Raw genomic sequence first — 12,309 nt, forward strand, 5'->3', positions numbered from 1 at the left:
TTTGGTCAGAATGGTAAAAGGATCTATCCACACTACAAACTAGTTTCTTTTTAAACATTTTTACCCTTTTAACTTAAAAATTGAGAATATATTCTTGGGAACTCTATATTCTTCCATCATGTTTTCAATATATTGAAAATAAGTAATGACATTAATTATTGATGATTTTGTAGTCAATTATGAAAAAAGACTACAAATTCCACCAAAGAGAGCATTAAGTGAAAAAAATTGTGACATCAGTAGTAAATATTTTTTTTAACTTTAATTATATACATCTTGGTGTTGTTTAGCCATAAATATTCCCAAATATATTTGACAAAAAAGTAGAAAATAGTGTTTGACCAGGTCTAATATGTTTTGAGTTATTATTTTTTAAATGTTTCTACAAATTATGTCATATAGTTTGAATTCAATACAAATTATATAAAAGAAATTAAAAGCTGTAATTTATAATTAAAATATACCTAAATTAGTACCAACGATTTACGTTTGTTCACATCTGTTATCTTTCAATTTTGATTGCTATACTAATTGAGGGAATTTTCTGTGGTTATTCTCCCTTGTGGTCTAGTCTTCTTTTATAGAGGGAAAAAACAGGGAAGTTTCTTAGCAATAATATACCAAATACATTATTGTTTCTTGTTTGACTATTTAGTTTTGTAAATACTATTGGTACTCCCACTCCTATCATAACAAGTGGTGTTTTTCTTTCTTTCGAAATAAGTGGTGCTTCACAGAATAAGATAAATAGTTGAGAGAGTGTACACTATGGTAATTTAGGTATAAAACTAGCTCATTGAAAAATCTTTAGATGTGTTTTTGATCATTATAATTTATATATCTCTATTTCATTATTTCATTAAATTACTTGGATTACTCTTTTTTTTTCAATACAATTGTCAGGATCGAAATAACACGATATTGCGCGAAACTAACAATTGCAAGTCATGAAGATGATATAAAAAAGGCATAATATATAAATATACTATTTAACTTGACTTCAACTGACATCTATGCACTCTAACTTTGAATATGTATAAGTAGACACTCAAACTTTTATTAGGCACAAAATGCAGAATCCTAGAATCACTAATTCTAAAAAAAATGAATATGCCATTAAATAGTGTAACAACTCTAATATCATAATAGAAACGTTCAAATATTATAATTACTAAACTCGAAGTTACAGCGGAAAATTGAATTAACAAAGAGAACTATTGTAGAAGATAACTAGAAGGGAGATGAGAAGCATAGACTCAACAAAAGGGATGAGAAGACTAGGCATTTTTATCAACAATTTGCATAAATCGCTTTCTCATCCGTCATCCTTTTAATTAGTTGTTAATTGGGCCTGGATCCCAAATCAGGCTTTCCAGTTTTGTTACTTTTTCTTGGTCGAATAACTAATTGTGTGACATTCCTATGGATATTGACATTGGACAAGGCTAGTTCATAACAAGTAGTGTGCTTATTAGTAGCAATTTTTTTATTAATTGTAATAAATAAAATCCTCATTGGTGAGAAGCACAAATAAGTAGGACAATATTTTAATTATTCTTTCGCATACAAATACATAATTGAATCTATTGAATTCGTTCTAGATTCGCAATTTTATTTCGATACATAATTCGAAACTTCATAAGATGAATACGAATATGTTTATTTTTGAGTAGAAGAAGAAGTTGTAGCATGAGCGCGAGCACAATCTTGGAAAAAAGCAAGCAACTCATCATGTCTTGGAGGTAGATATTCCTTAACTTGACTGCAATTGATATATTCATCTCTCCAAGCACAAAAATTTGGAAATTTTTCACTTGTTACTAGTTCAACTCCAGAGGCTTCTTGACAAATTCCTAGCCAATATCCCACCAAATTTGCAGCAATATCAGCAAATCCAAATTTGTCACCCACAAAAAACTTCTTGTCTTTGAGCTCATTATCAAGAACTTTCAACATCTCACAAGCTTCCTCTTTACCTTTCTCTTGCTCCTCTCCTTTACGTATGAAAGTACTTACCACCGCTCCCACCTACAAAGTACAGTTACTACGTCTCAATCTCCAGCAAGTCAGAATCGATTATTTATATATTCTTCAATTTATTCATATTTCACTCCCTTAATTAATCTTTAAAGCCGCCCACTCTAACTTTGAGACTAAATGGGCTATACTAATAACCTAGCAACTTCACTTGTGCCATATTACAACTTTGGTTATAATTGTTTGCTAATTTACTATGTTAAAGGATATTTTAGTGGTGACAAATTAAAGTACTAAATGAGAGAGTAGTTGAAGGTACCTAATTTTTTATAATTTTTTTATTTTTAAAATTCTTCTTGTAGTTTATTTGCCTTTACATGGGACCAAATGTTGCGCAAGTCTTGATAAGGCAAATGCTTATTAAATTTGTTCAAATGCATTAAATGACATACGTAAGCACTTAGCTAACTCTATTTTGAGACACAAAACCCAAGGATTTAAATAGTACTCTTTAACATATTAAAAATGATTCAAGAACACTCTCAACTGGATCGATCATATTTTCATGAGCTAATTTTATCATCACTAACCTCCTACATAGATCTTGTTTTTCACTATATATGTCATATAGTGACATCGAAAATTACATTAGTCTCAAAAAGGTTTACTAAATTATGGAGATAGCAATATATAACATGAAGACGAATTTACCTTATCATCAAGGAATTTAGCCCAAAAACGAGCTAAAGCACGATCGTAAGGATCTTTAGGCAAGATGGAAGGGCCTTCAAATGTCTCATCGATGTATTCAACAATGACCATAGACTCACAAATGGACTTGCCATTGTGAATTAACACTGGGATTTTCTTGTGTATTGGATTAGATTGAAGAAGTAAAGGGCTCTTATTTTGTAAATCTTCTTCTATAAATGCATATTTGACTCCCTTAATCTTTAGAGCCCATTCAACTCTATGACTAAAAAAGCTATACCATAGACCAAGCAACTTAACATCTGCCATCTCTCAACTTTTCTTAACTTTTTTTTGCTTTACTAATTGAGGGAATTTTATTTGGTTGTTGATTCTCTCTTGAGGTCTAGTCTTCTTTTATATAGAGAAAAAACATTAATGTTTCTCGTTTTACTATTTAGTTTTGTAATTTAATAATGCTTTCAGTTTGGCCGATGACTTGAAATAAATACTATATATTGGTACTTGACAAGTGGCGTTTTTATATTTTTTATTTTGGTTAAAAATAAGCGGTGTTTCACGAAATAAGATAAAGAGTTGAGAGTGTACACTATGGAACATCAAATGCTAGTTGAGATGTGTTTTGATAAATAGTTAGTGATATTTCAGATAGAATATACAAACATAAGATAATTCAGATATAAACTCACAAATAATGACACTTTAGATATGTTTTGAACCATTAACTATCCATTTCTTTATATTGATAGTAAATAAAATTTAATCCCGAGAATAATAAGATGACTTTTATATGTCACTCCCTAATTCATCAAATAATTATATGGCTTACTTCTCTTGTTCTTTTTTTTTACAATACAATTGTTGGGATCAAAATAATATAATATGAGGAAGCTAATATTTTAATTCTTTTCTTTTGCATACAAATACATAATTGGATCTATTAAAATCGTTATAGATTCACTATTTTATTTAGACATATAATTTGAAATTTCAAAAGATAACTCATGATGTATTTATTTTAGAGTAGAAGCAGAAGCTGCAGCATAAGTGCGAACTTGACCTTGAAAAAAAGCAAGTAACTCATCATTTCTTGGAGGTAAATATTCCTTGACTTGACTGCAATTAACATACTCATCTCTCCAAGCACAAAAATTTGAAAATTTTTCACTTGTTACTAATACAATTCCAGAGGCTTCTTGAAAAATTCCTAGCCAAAGTCCCACAAAATTTGCAGCCATATCAGCAAACCCAAATTTGTCACCAACAAACAACTTCTTATCCTTGAGCTCATTATCAAGAACTTTCAACATCTCACAAACTTCCTTTTCCTCTCCTTTGCGTAAGAAAGTATTCACCATTGTTACCACCTACAACAATCACGATAATACTACGACTCAATTTCAAGCAAGTCAGAATCAACACTCCCTATATTTTTTTGTATAATAAGATCTAAAGTAAATGTACTAACATGACTAAATTATGCAAATAGGTATATATAGCATGAAGATAAATTTACCTTATCGTCAAGGAACTTAGCCCAAAAACGAGCTAAAGCTCGATCATAAGGGTCTTTAGGTAAGATGGAAGGGCCTTCAAATGTCTCGTCAATGTATTCAACAATCACCATAGATTCACAAATTGGCTTCCCATTGTGAATTAGCACTGGAATTTTCTTGTGAATTGGATTGGATTGAAGAAGCAAAGAGCTTTTGTTATTTCGATCTTCTTCAATATATTCATATTTTACACCCTTAATCTTTAGAGCCCACTCAACTCTATGACTAAATGGGCTATACCAAAAACCTAGCAACTTCACTTGTTCCATATCACAACTTTGGCTATAATTGTTTGCTAATTTACTATATTAAATGAAAATTTAGTGGTGGTTATAATTAATCTCTTTTGAATTATGGTCTTCTTTTATAGAAAGAAAATTTGAGGGAGTGGTTGAAGGTTCTTATAATATTTTATTATTTACCTGACATCTATGTAAGCACTTAGCCAACAAACATAAAGACGTGTATGCATTCATCACGTTCATGAGGTAAATTTATTCAAAAAGGAATAATTTTACTTTTGAAGTTGTAATTCAAATTTGGAAAACTGATTTAAATTTAACTCACTTTCATTTTTAAAGTCGTATTAATTAAGTACATTTTCACTTTTATATTCTTGTATTACGTAAATATCTTTATTTGTGATATCATCATATTTAGATAATATATTTTAAGTTTTGTAATAATTATAGAATACCTTTTTCAAGTTTTTATTTTCTTCATGCTTGTTAATTAGTAAAGATTTGTTACCTCATTAAGATTAGTAAGATAAGATCTAGCCCTCTCTCTATTTGAGGTTTCCGTTTCTATTTATTAATTTTAAAAAATTAACCATAGGCACCTTAAATAAAGGATTAGTTTTTTTTTTTTGCAAAAAGTACAATCAAACATAACTCCATCTTGAACTTTAACTCTATAAATTTTAAATAAAATAAAAAATATTTGAAATATATGGCCCAAATGTCTACTTAGTTGCTCATATTAATTTCAAATAAAATTGTCGGGTGAAACCATCGTAATTTTGGGGGATTTTCCTCACTGATTTACGAAAGCCATGGGATGATCTTACTTTTCTGCATTCCTCCCTTGCGAGTAGAACACTAGAGATGCCCAACGTAATGAGTTACGGGATCGATCAGTACGTATAATCTCACAATGATTCACGTTATTTTTGGGCATTTAGGAGCCATATTATTGGAATGAGGCGATTTTTTCAATTTTTCGTGTGTGTTAGTCTATGAATATTTGGTAAAATAACATACGATCGATTTTTTCGAAAAACATTATCAGACCTTCCGTAATAAGTTGGGGGAGCAATACACATAGCCTCACCATGATCTATGGAATTTTTACGCATTTAGAAGCCATTTTATAGGAATTAGGCGATATTTCAATTTTTCGTGTGAGTTAGCCCATGAATAGTTGGTGAAATGACTTCTAGTCGATTTTTAATTATTTTTTTTTACAAGATGCACTGTAAGAAATTGTGGGAGAAGTAAGTATAGCCTCATCATGATCCACTATATGTTTAGACATTTAAGCGCCATTTTACAAGAATTATGTGTGCCACTAAATAGTATGCCCAGTGGCAATTTTTTTAATAAGTACTTCCTTCATTCCATATTAATTGAATTTTTGAGGTGTTTCACACTCTTTAAGAAAAGTAGATTAAGACATAAATTGAACATAGTTTTCCATTTTTACCCTTATTCATTATTATCAAATTTATTGAAGTCATCACATTGAAAACTCAAATGAAGGGTAAAATTGGAAGAACAGTCTAAAAGTAGTCTTGAAAACTGAACAATTAAGTTAATTTGAAAAAATGAAAAATGTCTTAAAAATTCAATTAATATGGAATGAAAGGAGTTATAAATCTAGATCCACACCGGTGAGAAGTACAAGCAAGTGGGGCAATATTTTATTTTTTTCTTTTGCATACCAATACATAATTGAATCTATTGAAATCAATGGAGATTCACAATTTTATTCAGACACATAATTTGGAATTTCAAAAGATGAACACTTACAAGGAAGTGGGGGCAACATTAATGAAGTACAAATATGTTTAAAACACATAATTTGAAACTTTAAAAGATGAATCGGAATGTATTTATTTTTGAGTAGAAGCAGAAGCTGCAGCTTGAGCACGAACGAAAACTTGAAAAAACGCAAGCAAATCATTTCTCGAAGGTAGATATTCCTTGACTTGACTGCAATTAACGTACTCATCTCTCCAACCACAAAAATTTGGAAATTTTTCACTTGTTACTAATTCAATTCCAGAGCCTTCTTGAAATAATCCAAGCCAAAGTCCAACCAAATTTGCAACAATATCAGCATATCCAAATTTGTTAGCCACAAAGAAAGTTTTGTCTTTGAGCTCATTATCAAGAATTTTCAACATCTCACAAACTTCCTCTTTAGCTTTCTCTTGCTCCTCTCCTTTGCCTAAGAATGCATTTACCACCGTTACCACCTACACAAAGTACAATGATACTAGGCCTCAATCTCAAATAAGTCAGAGTCGACTATCTATATAAATTCTCATTAACAATGTTATTTTATATACAAAATTATGAAAAGTGTGTAAAGCTTTCTATATTTTCTATATAATAAGATCTAAAGTAAATGTACTAATATATTGAATGAAGACGAATTTACCTTATCATCAAGGAACTTAGCCCAAAAACGAGCTAAAGCACGGTCATGAGAGTCTTTAGGTAAGATGGAAGGGCCTTCAAATATCTCGTCGATGTACTCAAGAATGACCATAGAATCACAAATGGGCTTGCCATTGTGAATGAGCACTGGGACTTTCTTGTAAATAGGGTTGGATTCAAGAAGTAAAGGGCTCTTGTTATATCGATCTTCTTCTATATATTCATATTTAATGCCTTTAAGCTTTAGAGCCCACTCAACCCTATGAGTAAATGGACTATACCAAAAACCTAGCAACTTCACTTGTGCCATATCACAACTTTGGTTATTATGCTAATTTACTATGTCAAAGGATATTTTAGTGGTGGTTATGTCTTGAATCATGATCTTCTTTCTTCTTTTATAGAAGGGAAAATTGAGGGAGTGGTTGAAGGTTCCTATTTTATTTATTTTAAAAAAATAATCTTGTAATATTTTATTCTTTACCTAGAACCAAACGTTGTGTAAGACTTGGAAAGACAAATAATTATTAAATTAGTCCATGTTTGTTTAAAGACATGGAAAGACCAACGTAAGCGCTTAGCTAACAAACAAAAAGTCGTATTATTATTGATAATATAATTAAATAATAAAAGTGTGTTCTCTCTAATAGCTTAAACTTTTAAATAAGATGGTCATACACTTTAACATAATATCAGAGCAGGCAAAGGTATCGATCGCCGCCCATATTTAAAAAATAGTGCTGAATTAAAAAAAAATAAAAAATTCATGTAGGTCAAAACAAACTACTTTTAATTTATAGTACATATTGTATTAGGGAGTATATGTCTTGTGGTACAAGATAATTTCGTCACTGCAAACGATTACTGAATTTTTAGTCACTAGAAAAATTAAGTCACAAAGCTACTGTTTTTTAACATATTAAAGTAATTAGATTTTTTTTTTTCTAAAATAGAAATGATTGAAAACTCAAACCTATGAAACCAGGATAATCATTTTCTCTTTAAATTTTTGTTGATTGATGTCTTTTATTTATAAAATGTGGGTAGTCAAAATATTAAAAGAATTGATTCTCTTTTTACTTTATTTTTTGCCAATTATTTGAAGGGTTCATTGAATTTTCCAATTGACACACTTGTGAGTTGTGACTTATTGGTAGGCCAGTGGCGGATCCAGGATTTTTGTTGAGGGGGTGCGAAGTATAAAGAAGTAAACACGTAAAAATTACAAGATGAAAAACCGAATGACATGGGAGGAAAATATTAATTTTAATCCGCTAAATTTAACTTATATTGTCATGTTGTGTTTAGGTTCTTCCTACTTTTACCCTAGTCCATTGAGCTTTTCCTTTTATTTTGCAGTATTCTACTTTATAGAATTTTTAAAAAAATTTAGAATTAGTGCACATTCAATCATATGTTAGTTTAAAAACCATCAAGATTTTTTAGAAAGATGTAAAGTTCGAGTAACTAATATTATAGTGCATATTCAAAAGATAAATAAATGATCGTCGACTTTTTTAGTTAATTTAATTCAATTTACTAGGTTAATTATTTGTTAAAAAAACAAATTATGAACCAATCAAATAAGTTTAGTTTAGTTTTAATCTCTTTAGAACCGACTTGAAAATGGTAAGAAAGAGATACAATAAAATTAAGAAAAAAAATTCAATTAAATAGATCTTATTAAAAAAATATTCCCAAGTTTTAAATTGTTTCATTCGTTTAATCTTAATTTACTTTATTTTATATAATAGTTTTCTAATTCAATTTTAAATTTAATAACAATTCATCATTTTCTCAAAGAGTTTTTTTAAGTTAGTACATGAGAAGAGAGTTATGTAGAAATAAAATGAGCAATATAAATAAGAAGAATTAAAGACAAAAATATAAAAAATGTGGCTAATAAATTTAAACAAAGATAAATTAAGAAAAAGATATAACATAAAAAGAAAAATAATATAGTTTTAGATTGAATCCAAAAATAATGAAGCCTTTTATTGAGTATTCTAAGCCCAAAACCTGAGCCCATCTCAACCTTTTCAAAGCAGGAAAAAAGTATAAACCTGTTGCACTCAATGAGAATCGAACCTGGAACTTGCAGCTCAACAATGAACCCCCTTGCCAGTGAGCCACGCTCCTCTTTTGGTTGTTGAAGGGGTTCATTTTACTATATATACGCTTAACATCAAAAGTTTACCTTATATATACAGTGTAATTTTTCGATGAGAGGGTTCGGATGAACCCCTAAGGGACACGTAGGTCCGCCCCTGGGTAGGCCCTTAATAACTCTACTTAGCCTCCATATATATTTTTTCAATTGTATTATCTACACCCAGGTTTAGATTTCAAATTGTTTAAATTTAACATAGTTAAATAATTTAATAAAATTTTATTATTTAGCCTTTCATATTCAAAATAATTTATTTTTTAAATAAATCAATAGAAATTTATTATTTTTATAATGTTATATTCATCATTAAATAACTCTATAAGATATTAATAGAATTATTTATATTTTTAAAGCATAATTAAAAATAATAATTTAATAAAATAAACTCGTTATAAATAATTTATTAAGAAAAATATCAAATTAATATAAATCAACTAAAAATAACCTAAAAATATATTCATTGACTCTACGTAGGCATTCAAATAAGATTTTACATTTATGATGAGTAAATACAATTTACCAAGATATATCATTTTTTTTTTTTAATTTTTATTATATTGGACTCGTATTAATACGGACCATTTCCCCGAACTTGTACTACAATTATATGAGTTATATTTATATTTTTATAGAGGCTTACACATATAAGTCATGATTTGATCGTTTAAATATTTCTTTACATATGCCACGCACTGTCTATTTCATCAAACAGTTCTTACTTTTTTTGTAATTATAATTAATCGTATCTTACTTTTTTTGCTTTTTTCTATTTCTTTTCCAATTGATATGATTTTTTTTATAAAAAGCGCTCTGCTTAGTGGTAAATTTTGCTTAAAAAGAGAATAAGATACGATTAATTATTGTAGAATCACTGACCAATCAACATATTAAGAACAGTAACACAACACAGTTAATTATTGGTTTGTTACTAGTTGGCAAAGCTAGCTTTTTCTAACAAATAATTTTATTAGGACTTTCTTTATCTTATACAAACACTCATTTTAATTCTTTTCTTTATTTGCACACTTATTATACATAATTGAAATCTACGAGATTCGTACTAGAATCACAATCTTATTCCAATACATAATCCAAAACTTATATGAGTATTCATTTATTTTTGAGGAGTAGCAGAAGTTGGAGCTTGAGCGCGAACACGATCTTGATAAAAAGCAAGCAACTCATCAAATCTTGAAGGTAGATATTCCTTGACTTGACTGCAATTAATATACGCATCTTTCCAAGCACAAAAATTTGGAAATTTTTCATTTGTTGCTAATACAATTCCAGATGCTTCTTCGAAAAATCCCATCCAAAGTCCCACCAAATTTGCAGCCATATCAGCATAACCAAATTTGTTAGCCACAAAGAGCTTCTTGTCCTTGAGCTCATTATCAAGAATTTTCAACATCTCACAAATTTCCTCTTTAGCTTTCTCATGCTCTTCTCCCTTGCGTAAGAATGCATTTACCACCGCGGCCACCTACAAAATATAATAATACTACGCCTCAATCTCAAGTAAGTCAGATCGAGTCGGCTATTTATGCAAATAAGAATATATTGAATGAAGATGAATTTACCTTGTCATCAAGGAACTTAGCCCAAAAACGAGCTAAAGCTTGATCATAAGGGTCTTTAGGCAAGATGGAAGGGCCTTCAAATATCTCGTCGATATACTCAAGAATGACCATAGAATCACAAATGGGCTTGCCATTGTGAATGAGCACTGGGACTTTCTTGTAAATAGGGTTCGATTCAAGAAGTAAAGGGCTCTTGTTATATCGATCTTCTTCTATATATTCATATTCGATGCCCTTAATCTTTAGAGCCCACTCAACCCTGTGAGTAAATGGGCTATACCAAAAGCCTAGCAACTTAATTTGTGCCATATCACAACTTTACAATGTTAAAGGAAATTTTAGTGGTGGTTATGTCTTGTATCATGATCTTCTTTTATACAAGGAAAAATTGAGGGAGTGGTTGAAGGTTCAAACGTTGTACAAGACTTGGAAAGAGAAATAATGCTTATTAATATTAATTGTTCAAAGGCATTGATATGACCTACGTAAGCACTTAGCTAACAAATTAAAATTGTTCATAGTGTAATTGGAGTATATGTTTTGTGGTACAAGATAAGTCGTCACTCCAAACGATTACTAAGTTTTATTCACTAGAAAAATTAAGTCACAAAGCTATTGTTTTTTAACTAGATCTGAACTAAATCAAATAAAAAATCGCCTTAAATCGTGAATCGAGAAAAAAATATTTGATTAGTGATTTGATTTAGTATTGGAAAAGGATCCGACTATAACTGGGATGCTTTCACACCCCAAATCCGGATGTGATGGCACGTGTCCATTTCCCACCGGACACGTCAGCCTAACCCAACCACAACGATAGAGAAGTAGAAATACGAGAATAAAAGATAATAAATAAGCGGAAGACTTTAATTAAGACTCAACACTACCCAGAATTTGGTTGTCACATGTACAAACCTCTAAATACAGAATTCGAATAAAAATATACAAGTCTCAGAGTATAGTTCTCGAATAGAACAAAGCTGAAAGTAAAGATAACTCAAGGGCACGTCTGGAATGAACCGCTACCTCTCGAGTATGTCCCGAAGCTCAATCTGCTAAAGAAAATACTAAGCCGAATCTAAGAGAGCTGTCAACCTACACAATTGTGTAGAAGCAAGGGTGAGTACCGAAAACCACAGGTACTCGCAAGTAACTCTAAACTAAGCAAAACTAGCAGCTACAAACAACTCCTTTCAATCCCAACCGAACCACCGAAACTTCAATCTAGCAGCAAACCAACCAACCTATACTAAACAGACCATATTCAACAGCCAGAACCAACAGTATATCCTCATCAACCTCAGATCAACAAATAAGAGCAAGTAGATCAAATTCCACATAAGAAGGGTAAAGCGATACAATCCACACATCACAGACAAAGATAAGGCAAATGCGATGCAAAATGCAATAATGATGTCATGTAGTCGTGATGCATGTTTGTCCTACGATACACATCTGTTGACGTAATCAGTCCGCGCTTAATACTCAAATCAGAACCCATGGGGGCCACACATGGGCCATGTATCACAGTCGGAACCAGATCCCATCGGCATCCAAATTGCTAGCCGGAGCTAGTCCATCTCATATAGCTCTAGCCGGAGCTAGGCTCAACTGTGTCTCATATCCATCCATCCTCATATCAGTGTCTCAGA

The 12,309-nt window shown here is 30.7% G+C and overlaps 4 protein-coding genes across 4 annotated transcripts; all 4 read right to left on the minus strand.

Moving 5' to 3' along the window:
* Positions 1-1,659: 1,659 nt before the first annotated feature.
* LOC125840439 (probable glutathione S-transferase) lies at positions 1,660-3,113 on the minus strand. The gene is made up of 2 exons (XM_049519428.1): positions 2,689-3,113; positions 1,660-2,028 (listed from the first exon to the last, which is right to left on the minus strand). Exons 1-2 carry the CDS (start codon positions 2,995-2,997, stop codon positions 1,660-1,662), a joined length of 678 nt encoding a protein of 225 aa, XP_049375385.1. The 5' UTR covers positions 2,998-3,113.
* Positions 3,114-3,701: 588 nt separating this feature from the next.
* On the minus strand, positions 3,702-4,544 carry LOC125840452 (probable glutathione S-transferase). The gene is made up of 2 exons (XM_049519446.1): positions 4,205-4,544; positions 3,702-4,055 (listed from the first exon to the last, which is right to left on the minus strand). The coding sequence occupies exons 1-2, from the start codon at positions 4,511-4,513 to the stop codon at positions 3,702-3,704; spliced, it is 663 nt and encodes a 220-aa protein (XP_049375403.1). The 5' UTR covers positions 4,514-4,544.
* A 1,599-nt stretch (positions 4,545-6,143) lies between these two features.
* LOC125840440 (probable glutathione S-transferase) lies at positions 6,144-7,266 on the minus strand. The gene is made up of 2 exons (XM_049519430.1): positions 6,909-7,266; positions 6,144-6,723 (listed from the first exon to the last, which is right to left on the minus strand). The coding sequence occupies exons 1-2, from the start codon at positions 7,215-7,217 to the stop codon at positions 6,358-6,360; spliced, it is 675 nt and encodes a 224-aa protein (XP_049375387.1). The 5' UTR covers positions 7,218-7,266; the 3' UTR covers positions 6,144-6,357.
* Positions 7,267-10,191: 2,925 nt separating this feature from the next.
* LOC125840438 (probable glutathione S-transferase) lies at positions 10,192-10,971 on the minus strand. The gene is made up of 2 exons (XM_049519427.1): positions 10,658-10,971; positions 10,192-10,560 (listed from the first exon to the last, which is right to left on the minus strand). Exons 1-2 carry the CDS (start codon positions 10,964-10,966, stop codon positions 10,192-10,194), a joined length of 678 nt encoding a protein of 225 aa, XP_049375384.1. The 5' UTR covers positions 10,967-10,971.
* Between the last annotated feature and the right edge of the window lie 1,338 nt (positions 10,972-12,309).

The sequence above is a fragment of the Solanum verrucosum genome, unplaced genomic scaffold (genome assembly GCF_900185275.1).
Source record: "Solanum verrucosum unplaced genomic scaffold, falcon-dt-bn FXZP01000137.1, whole genome shotgun sequence".
Classification (NCBI taxonomy): domain Eukaryota; kingdom Viridiplantae; phylum Streptophyta; class Magnoliopsida; order Solanales; family Solanaceae; genus Solanum; species Solanum verrucosum.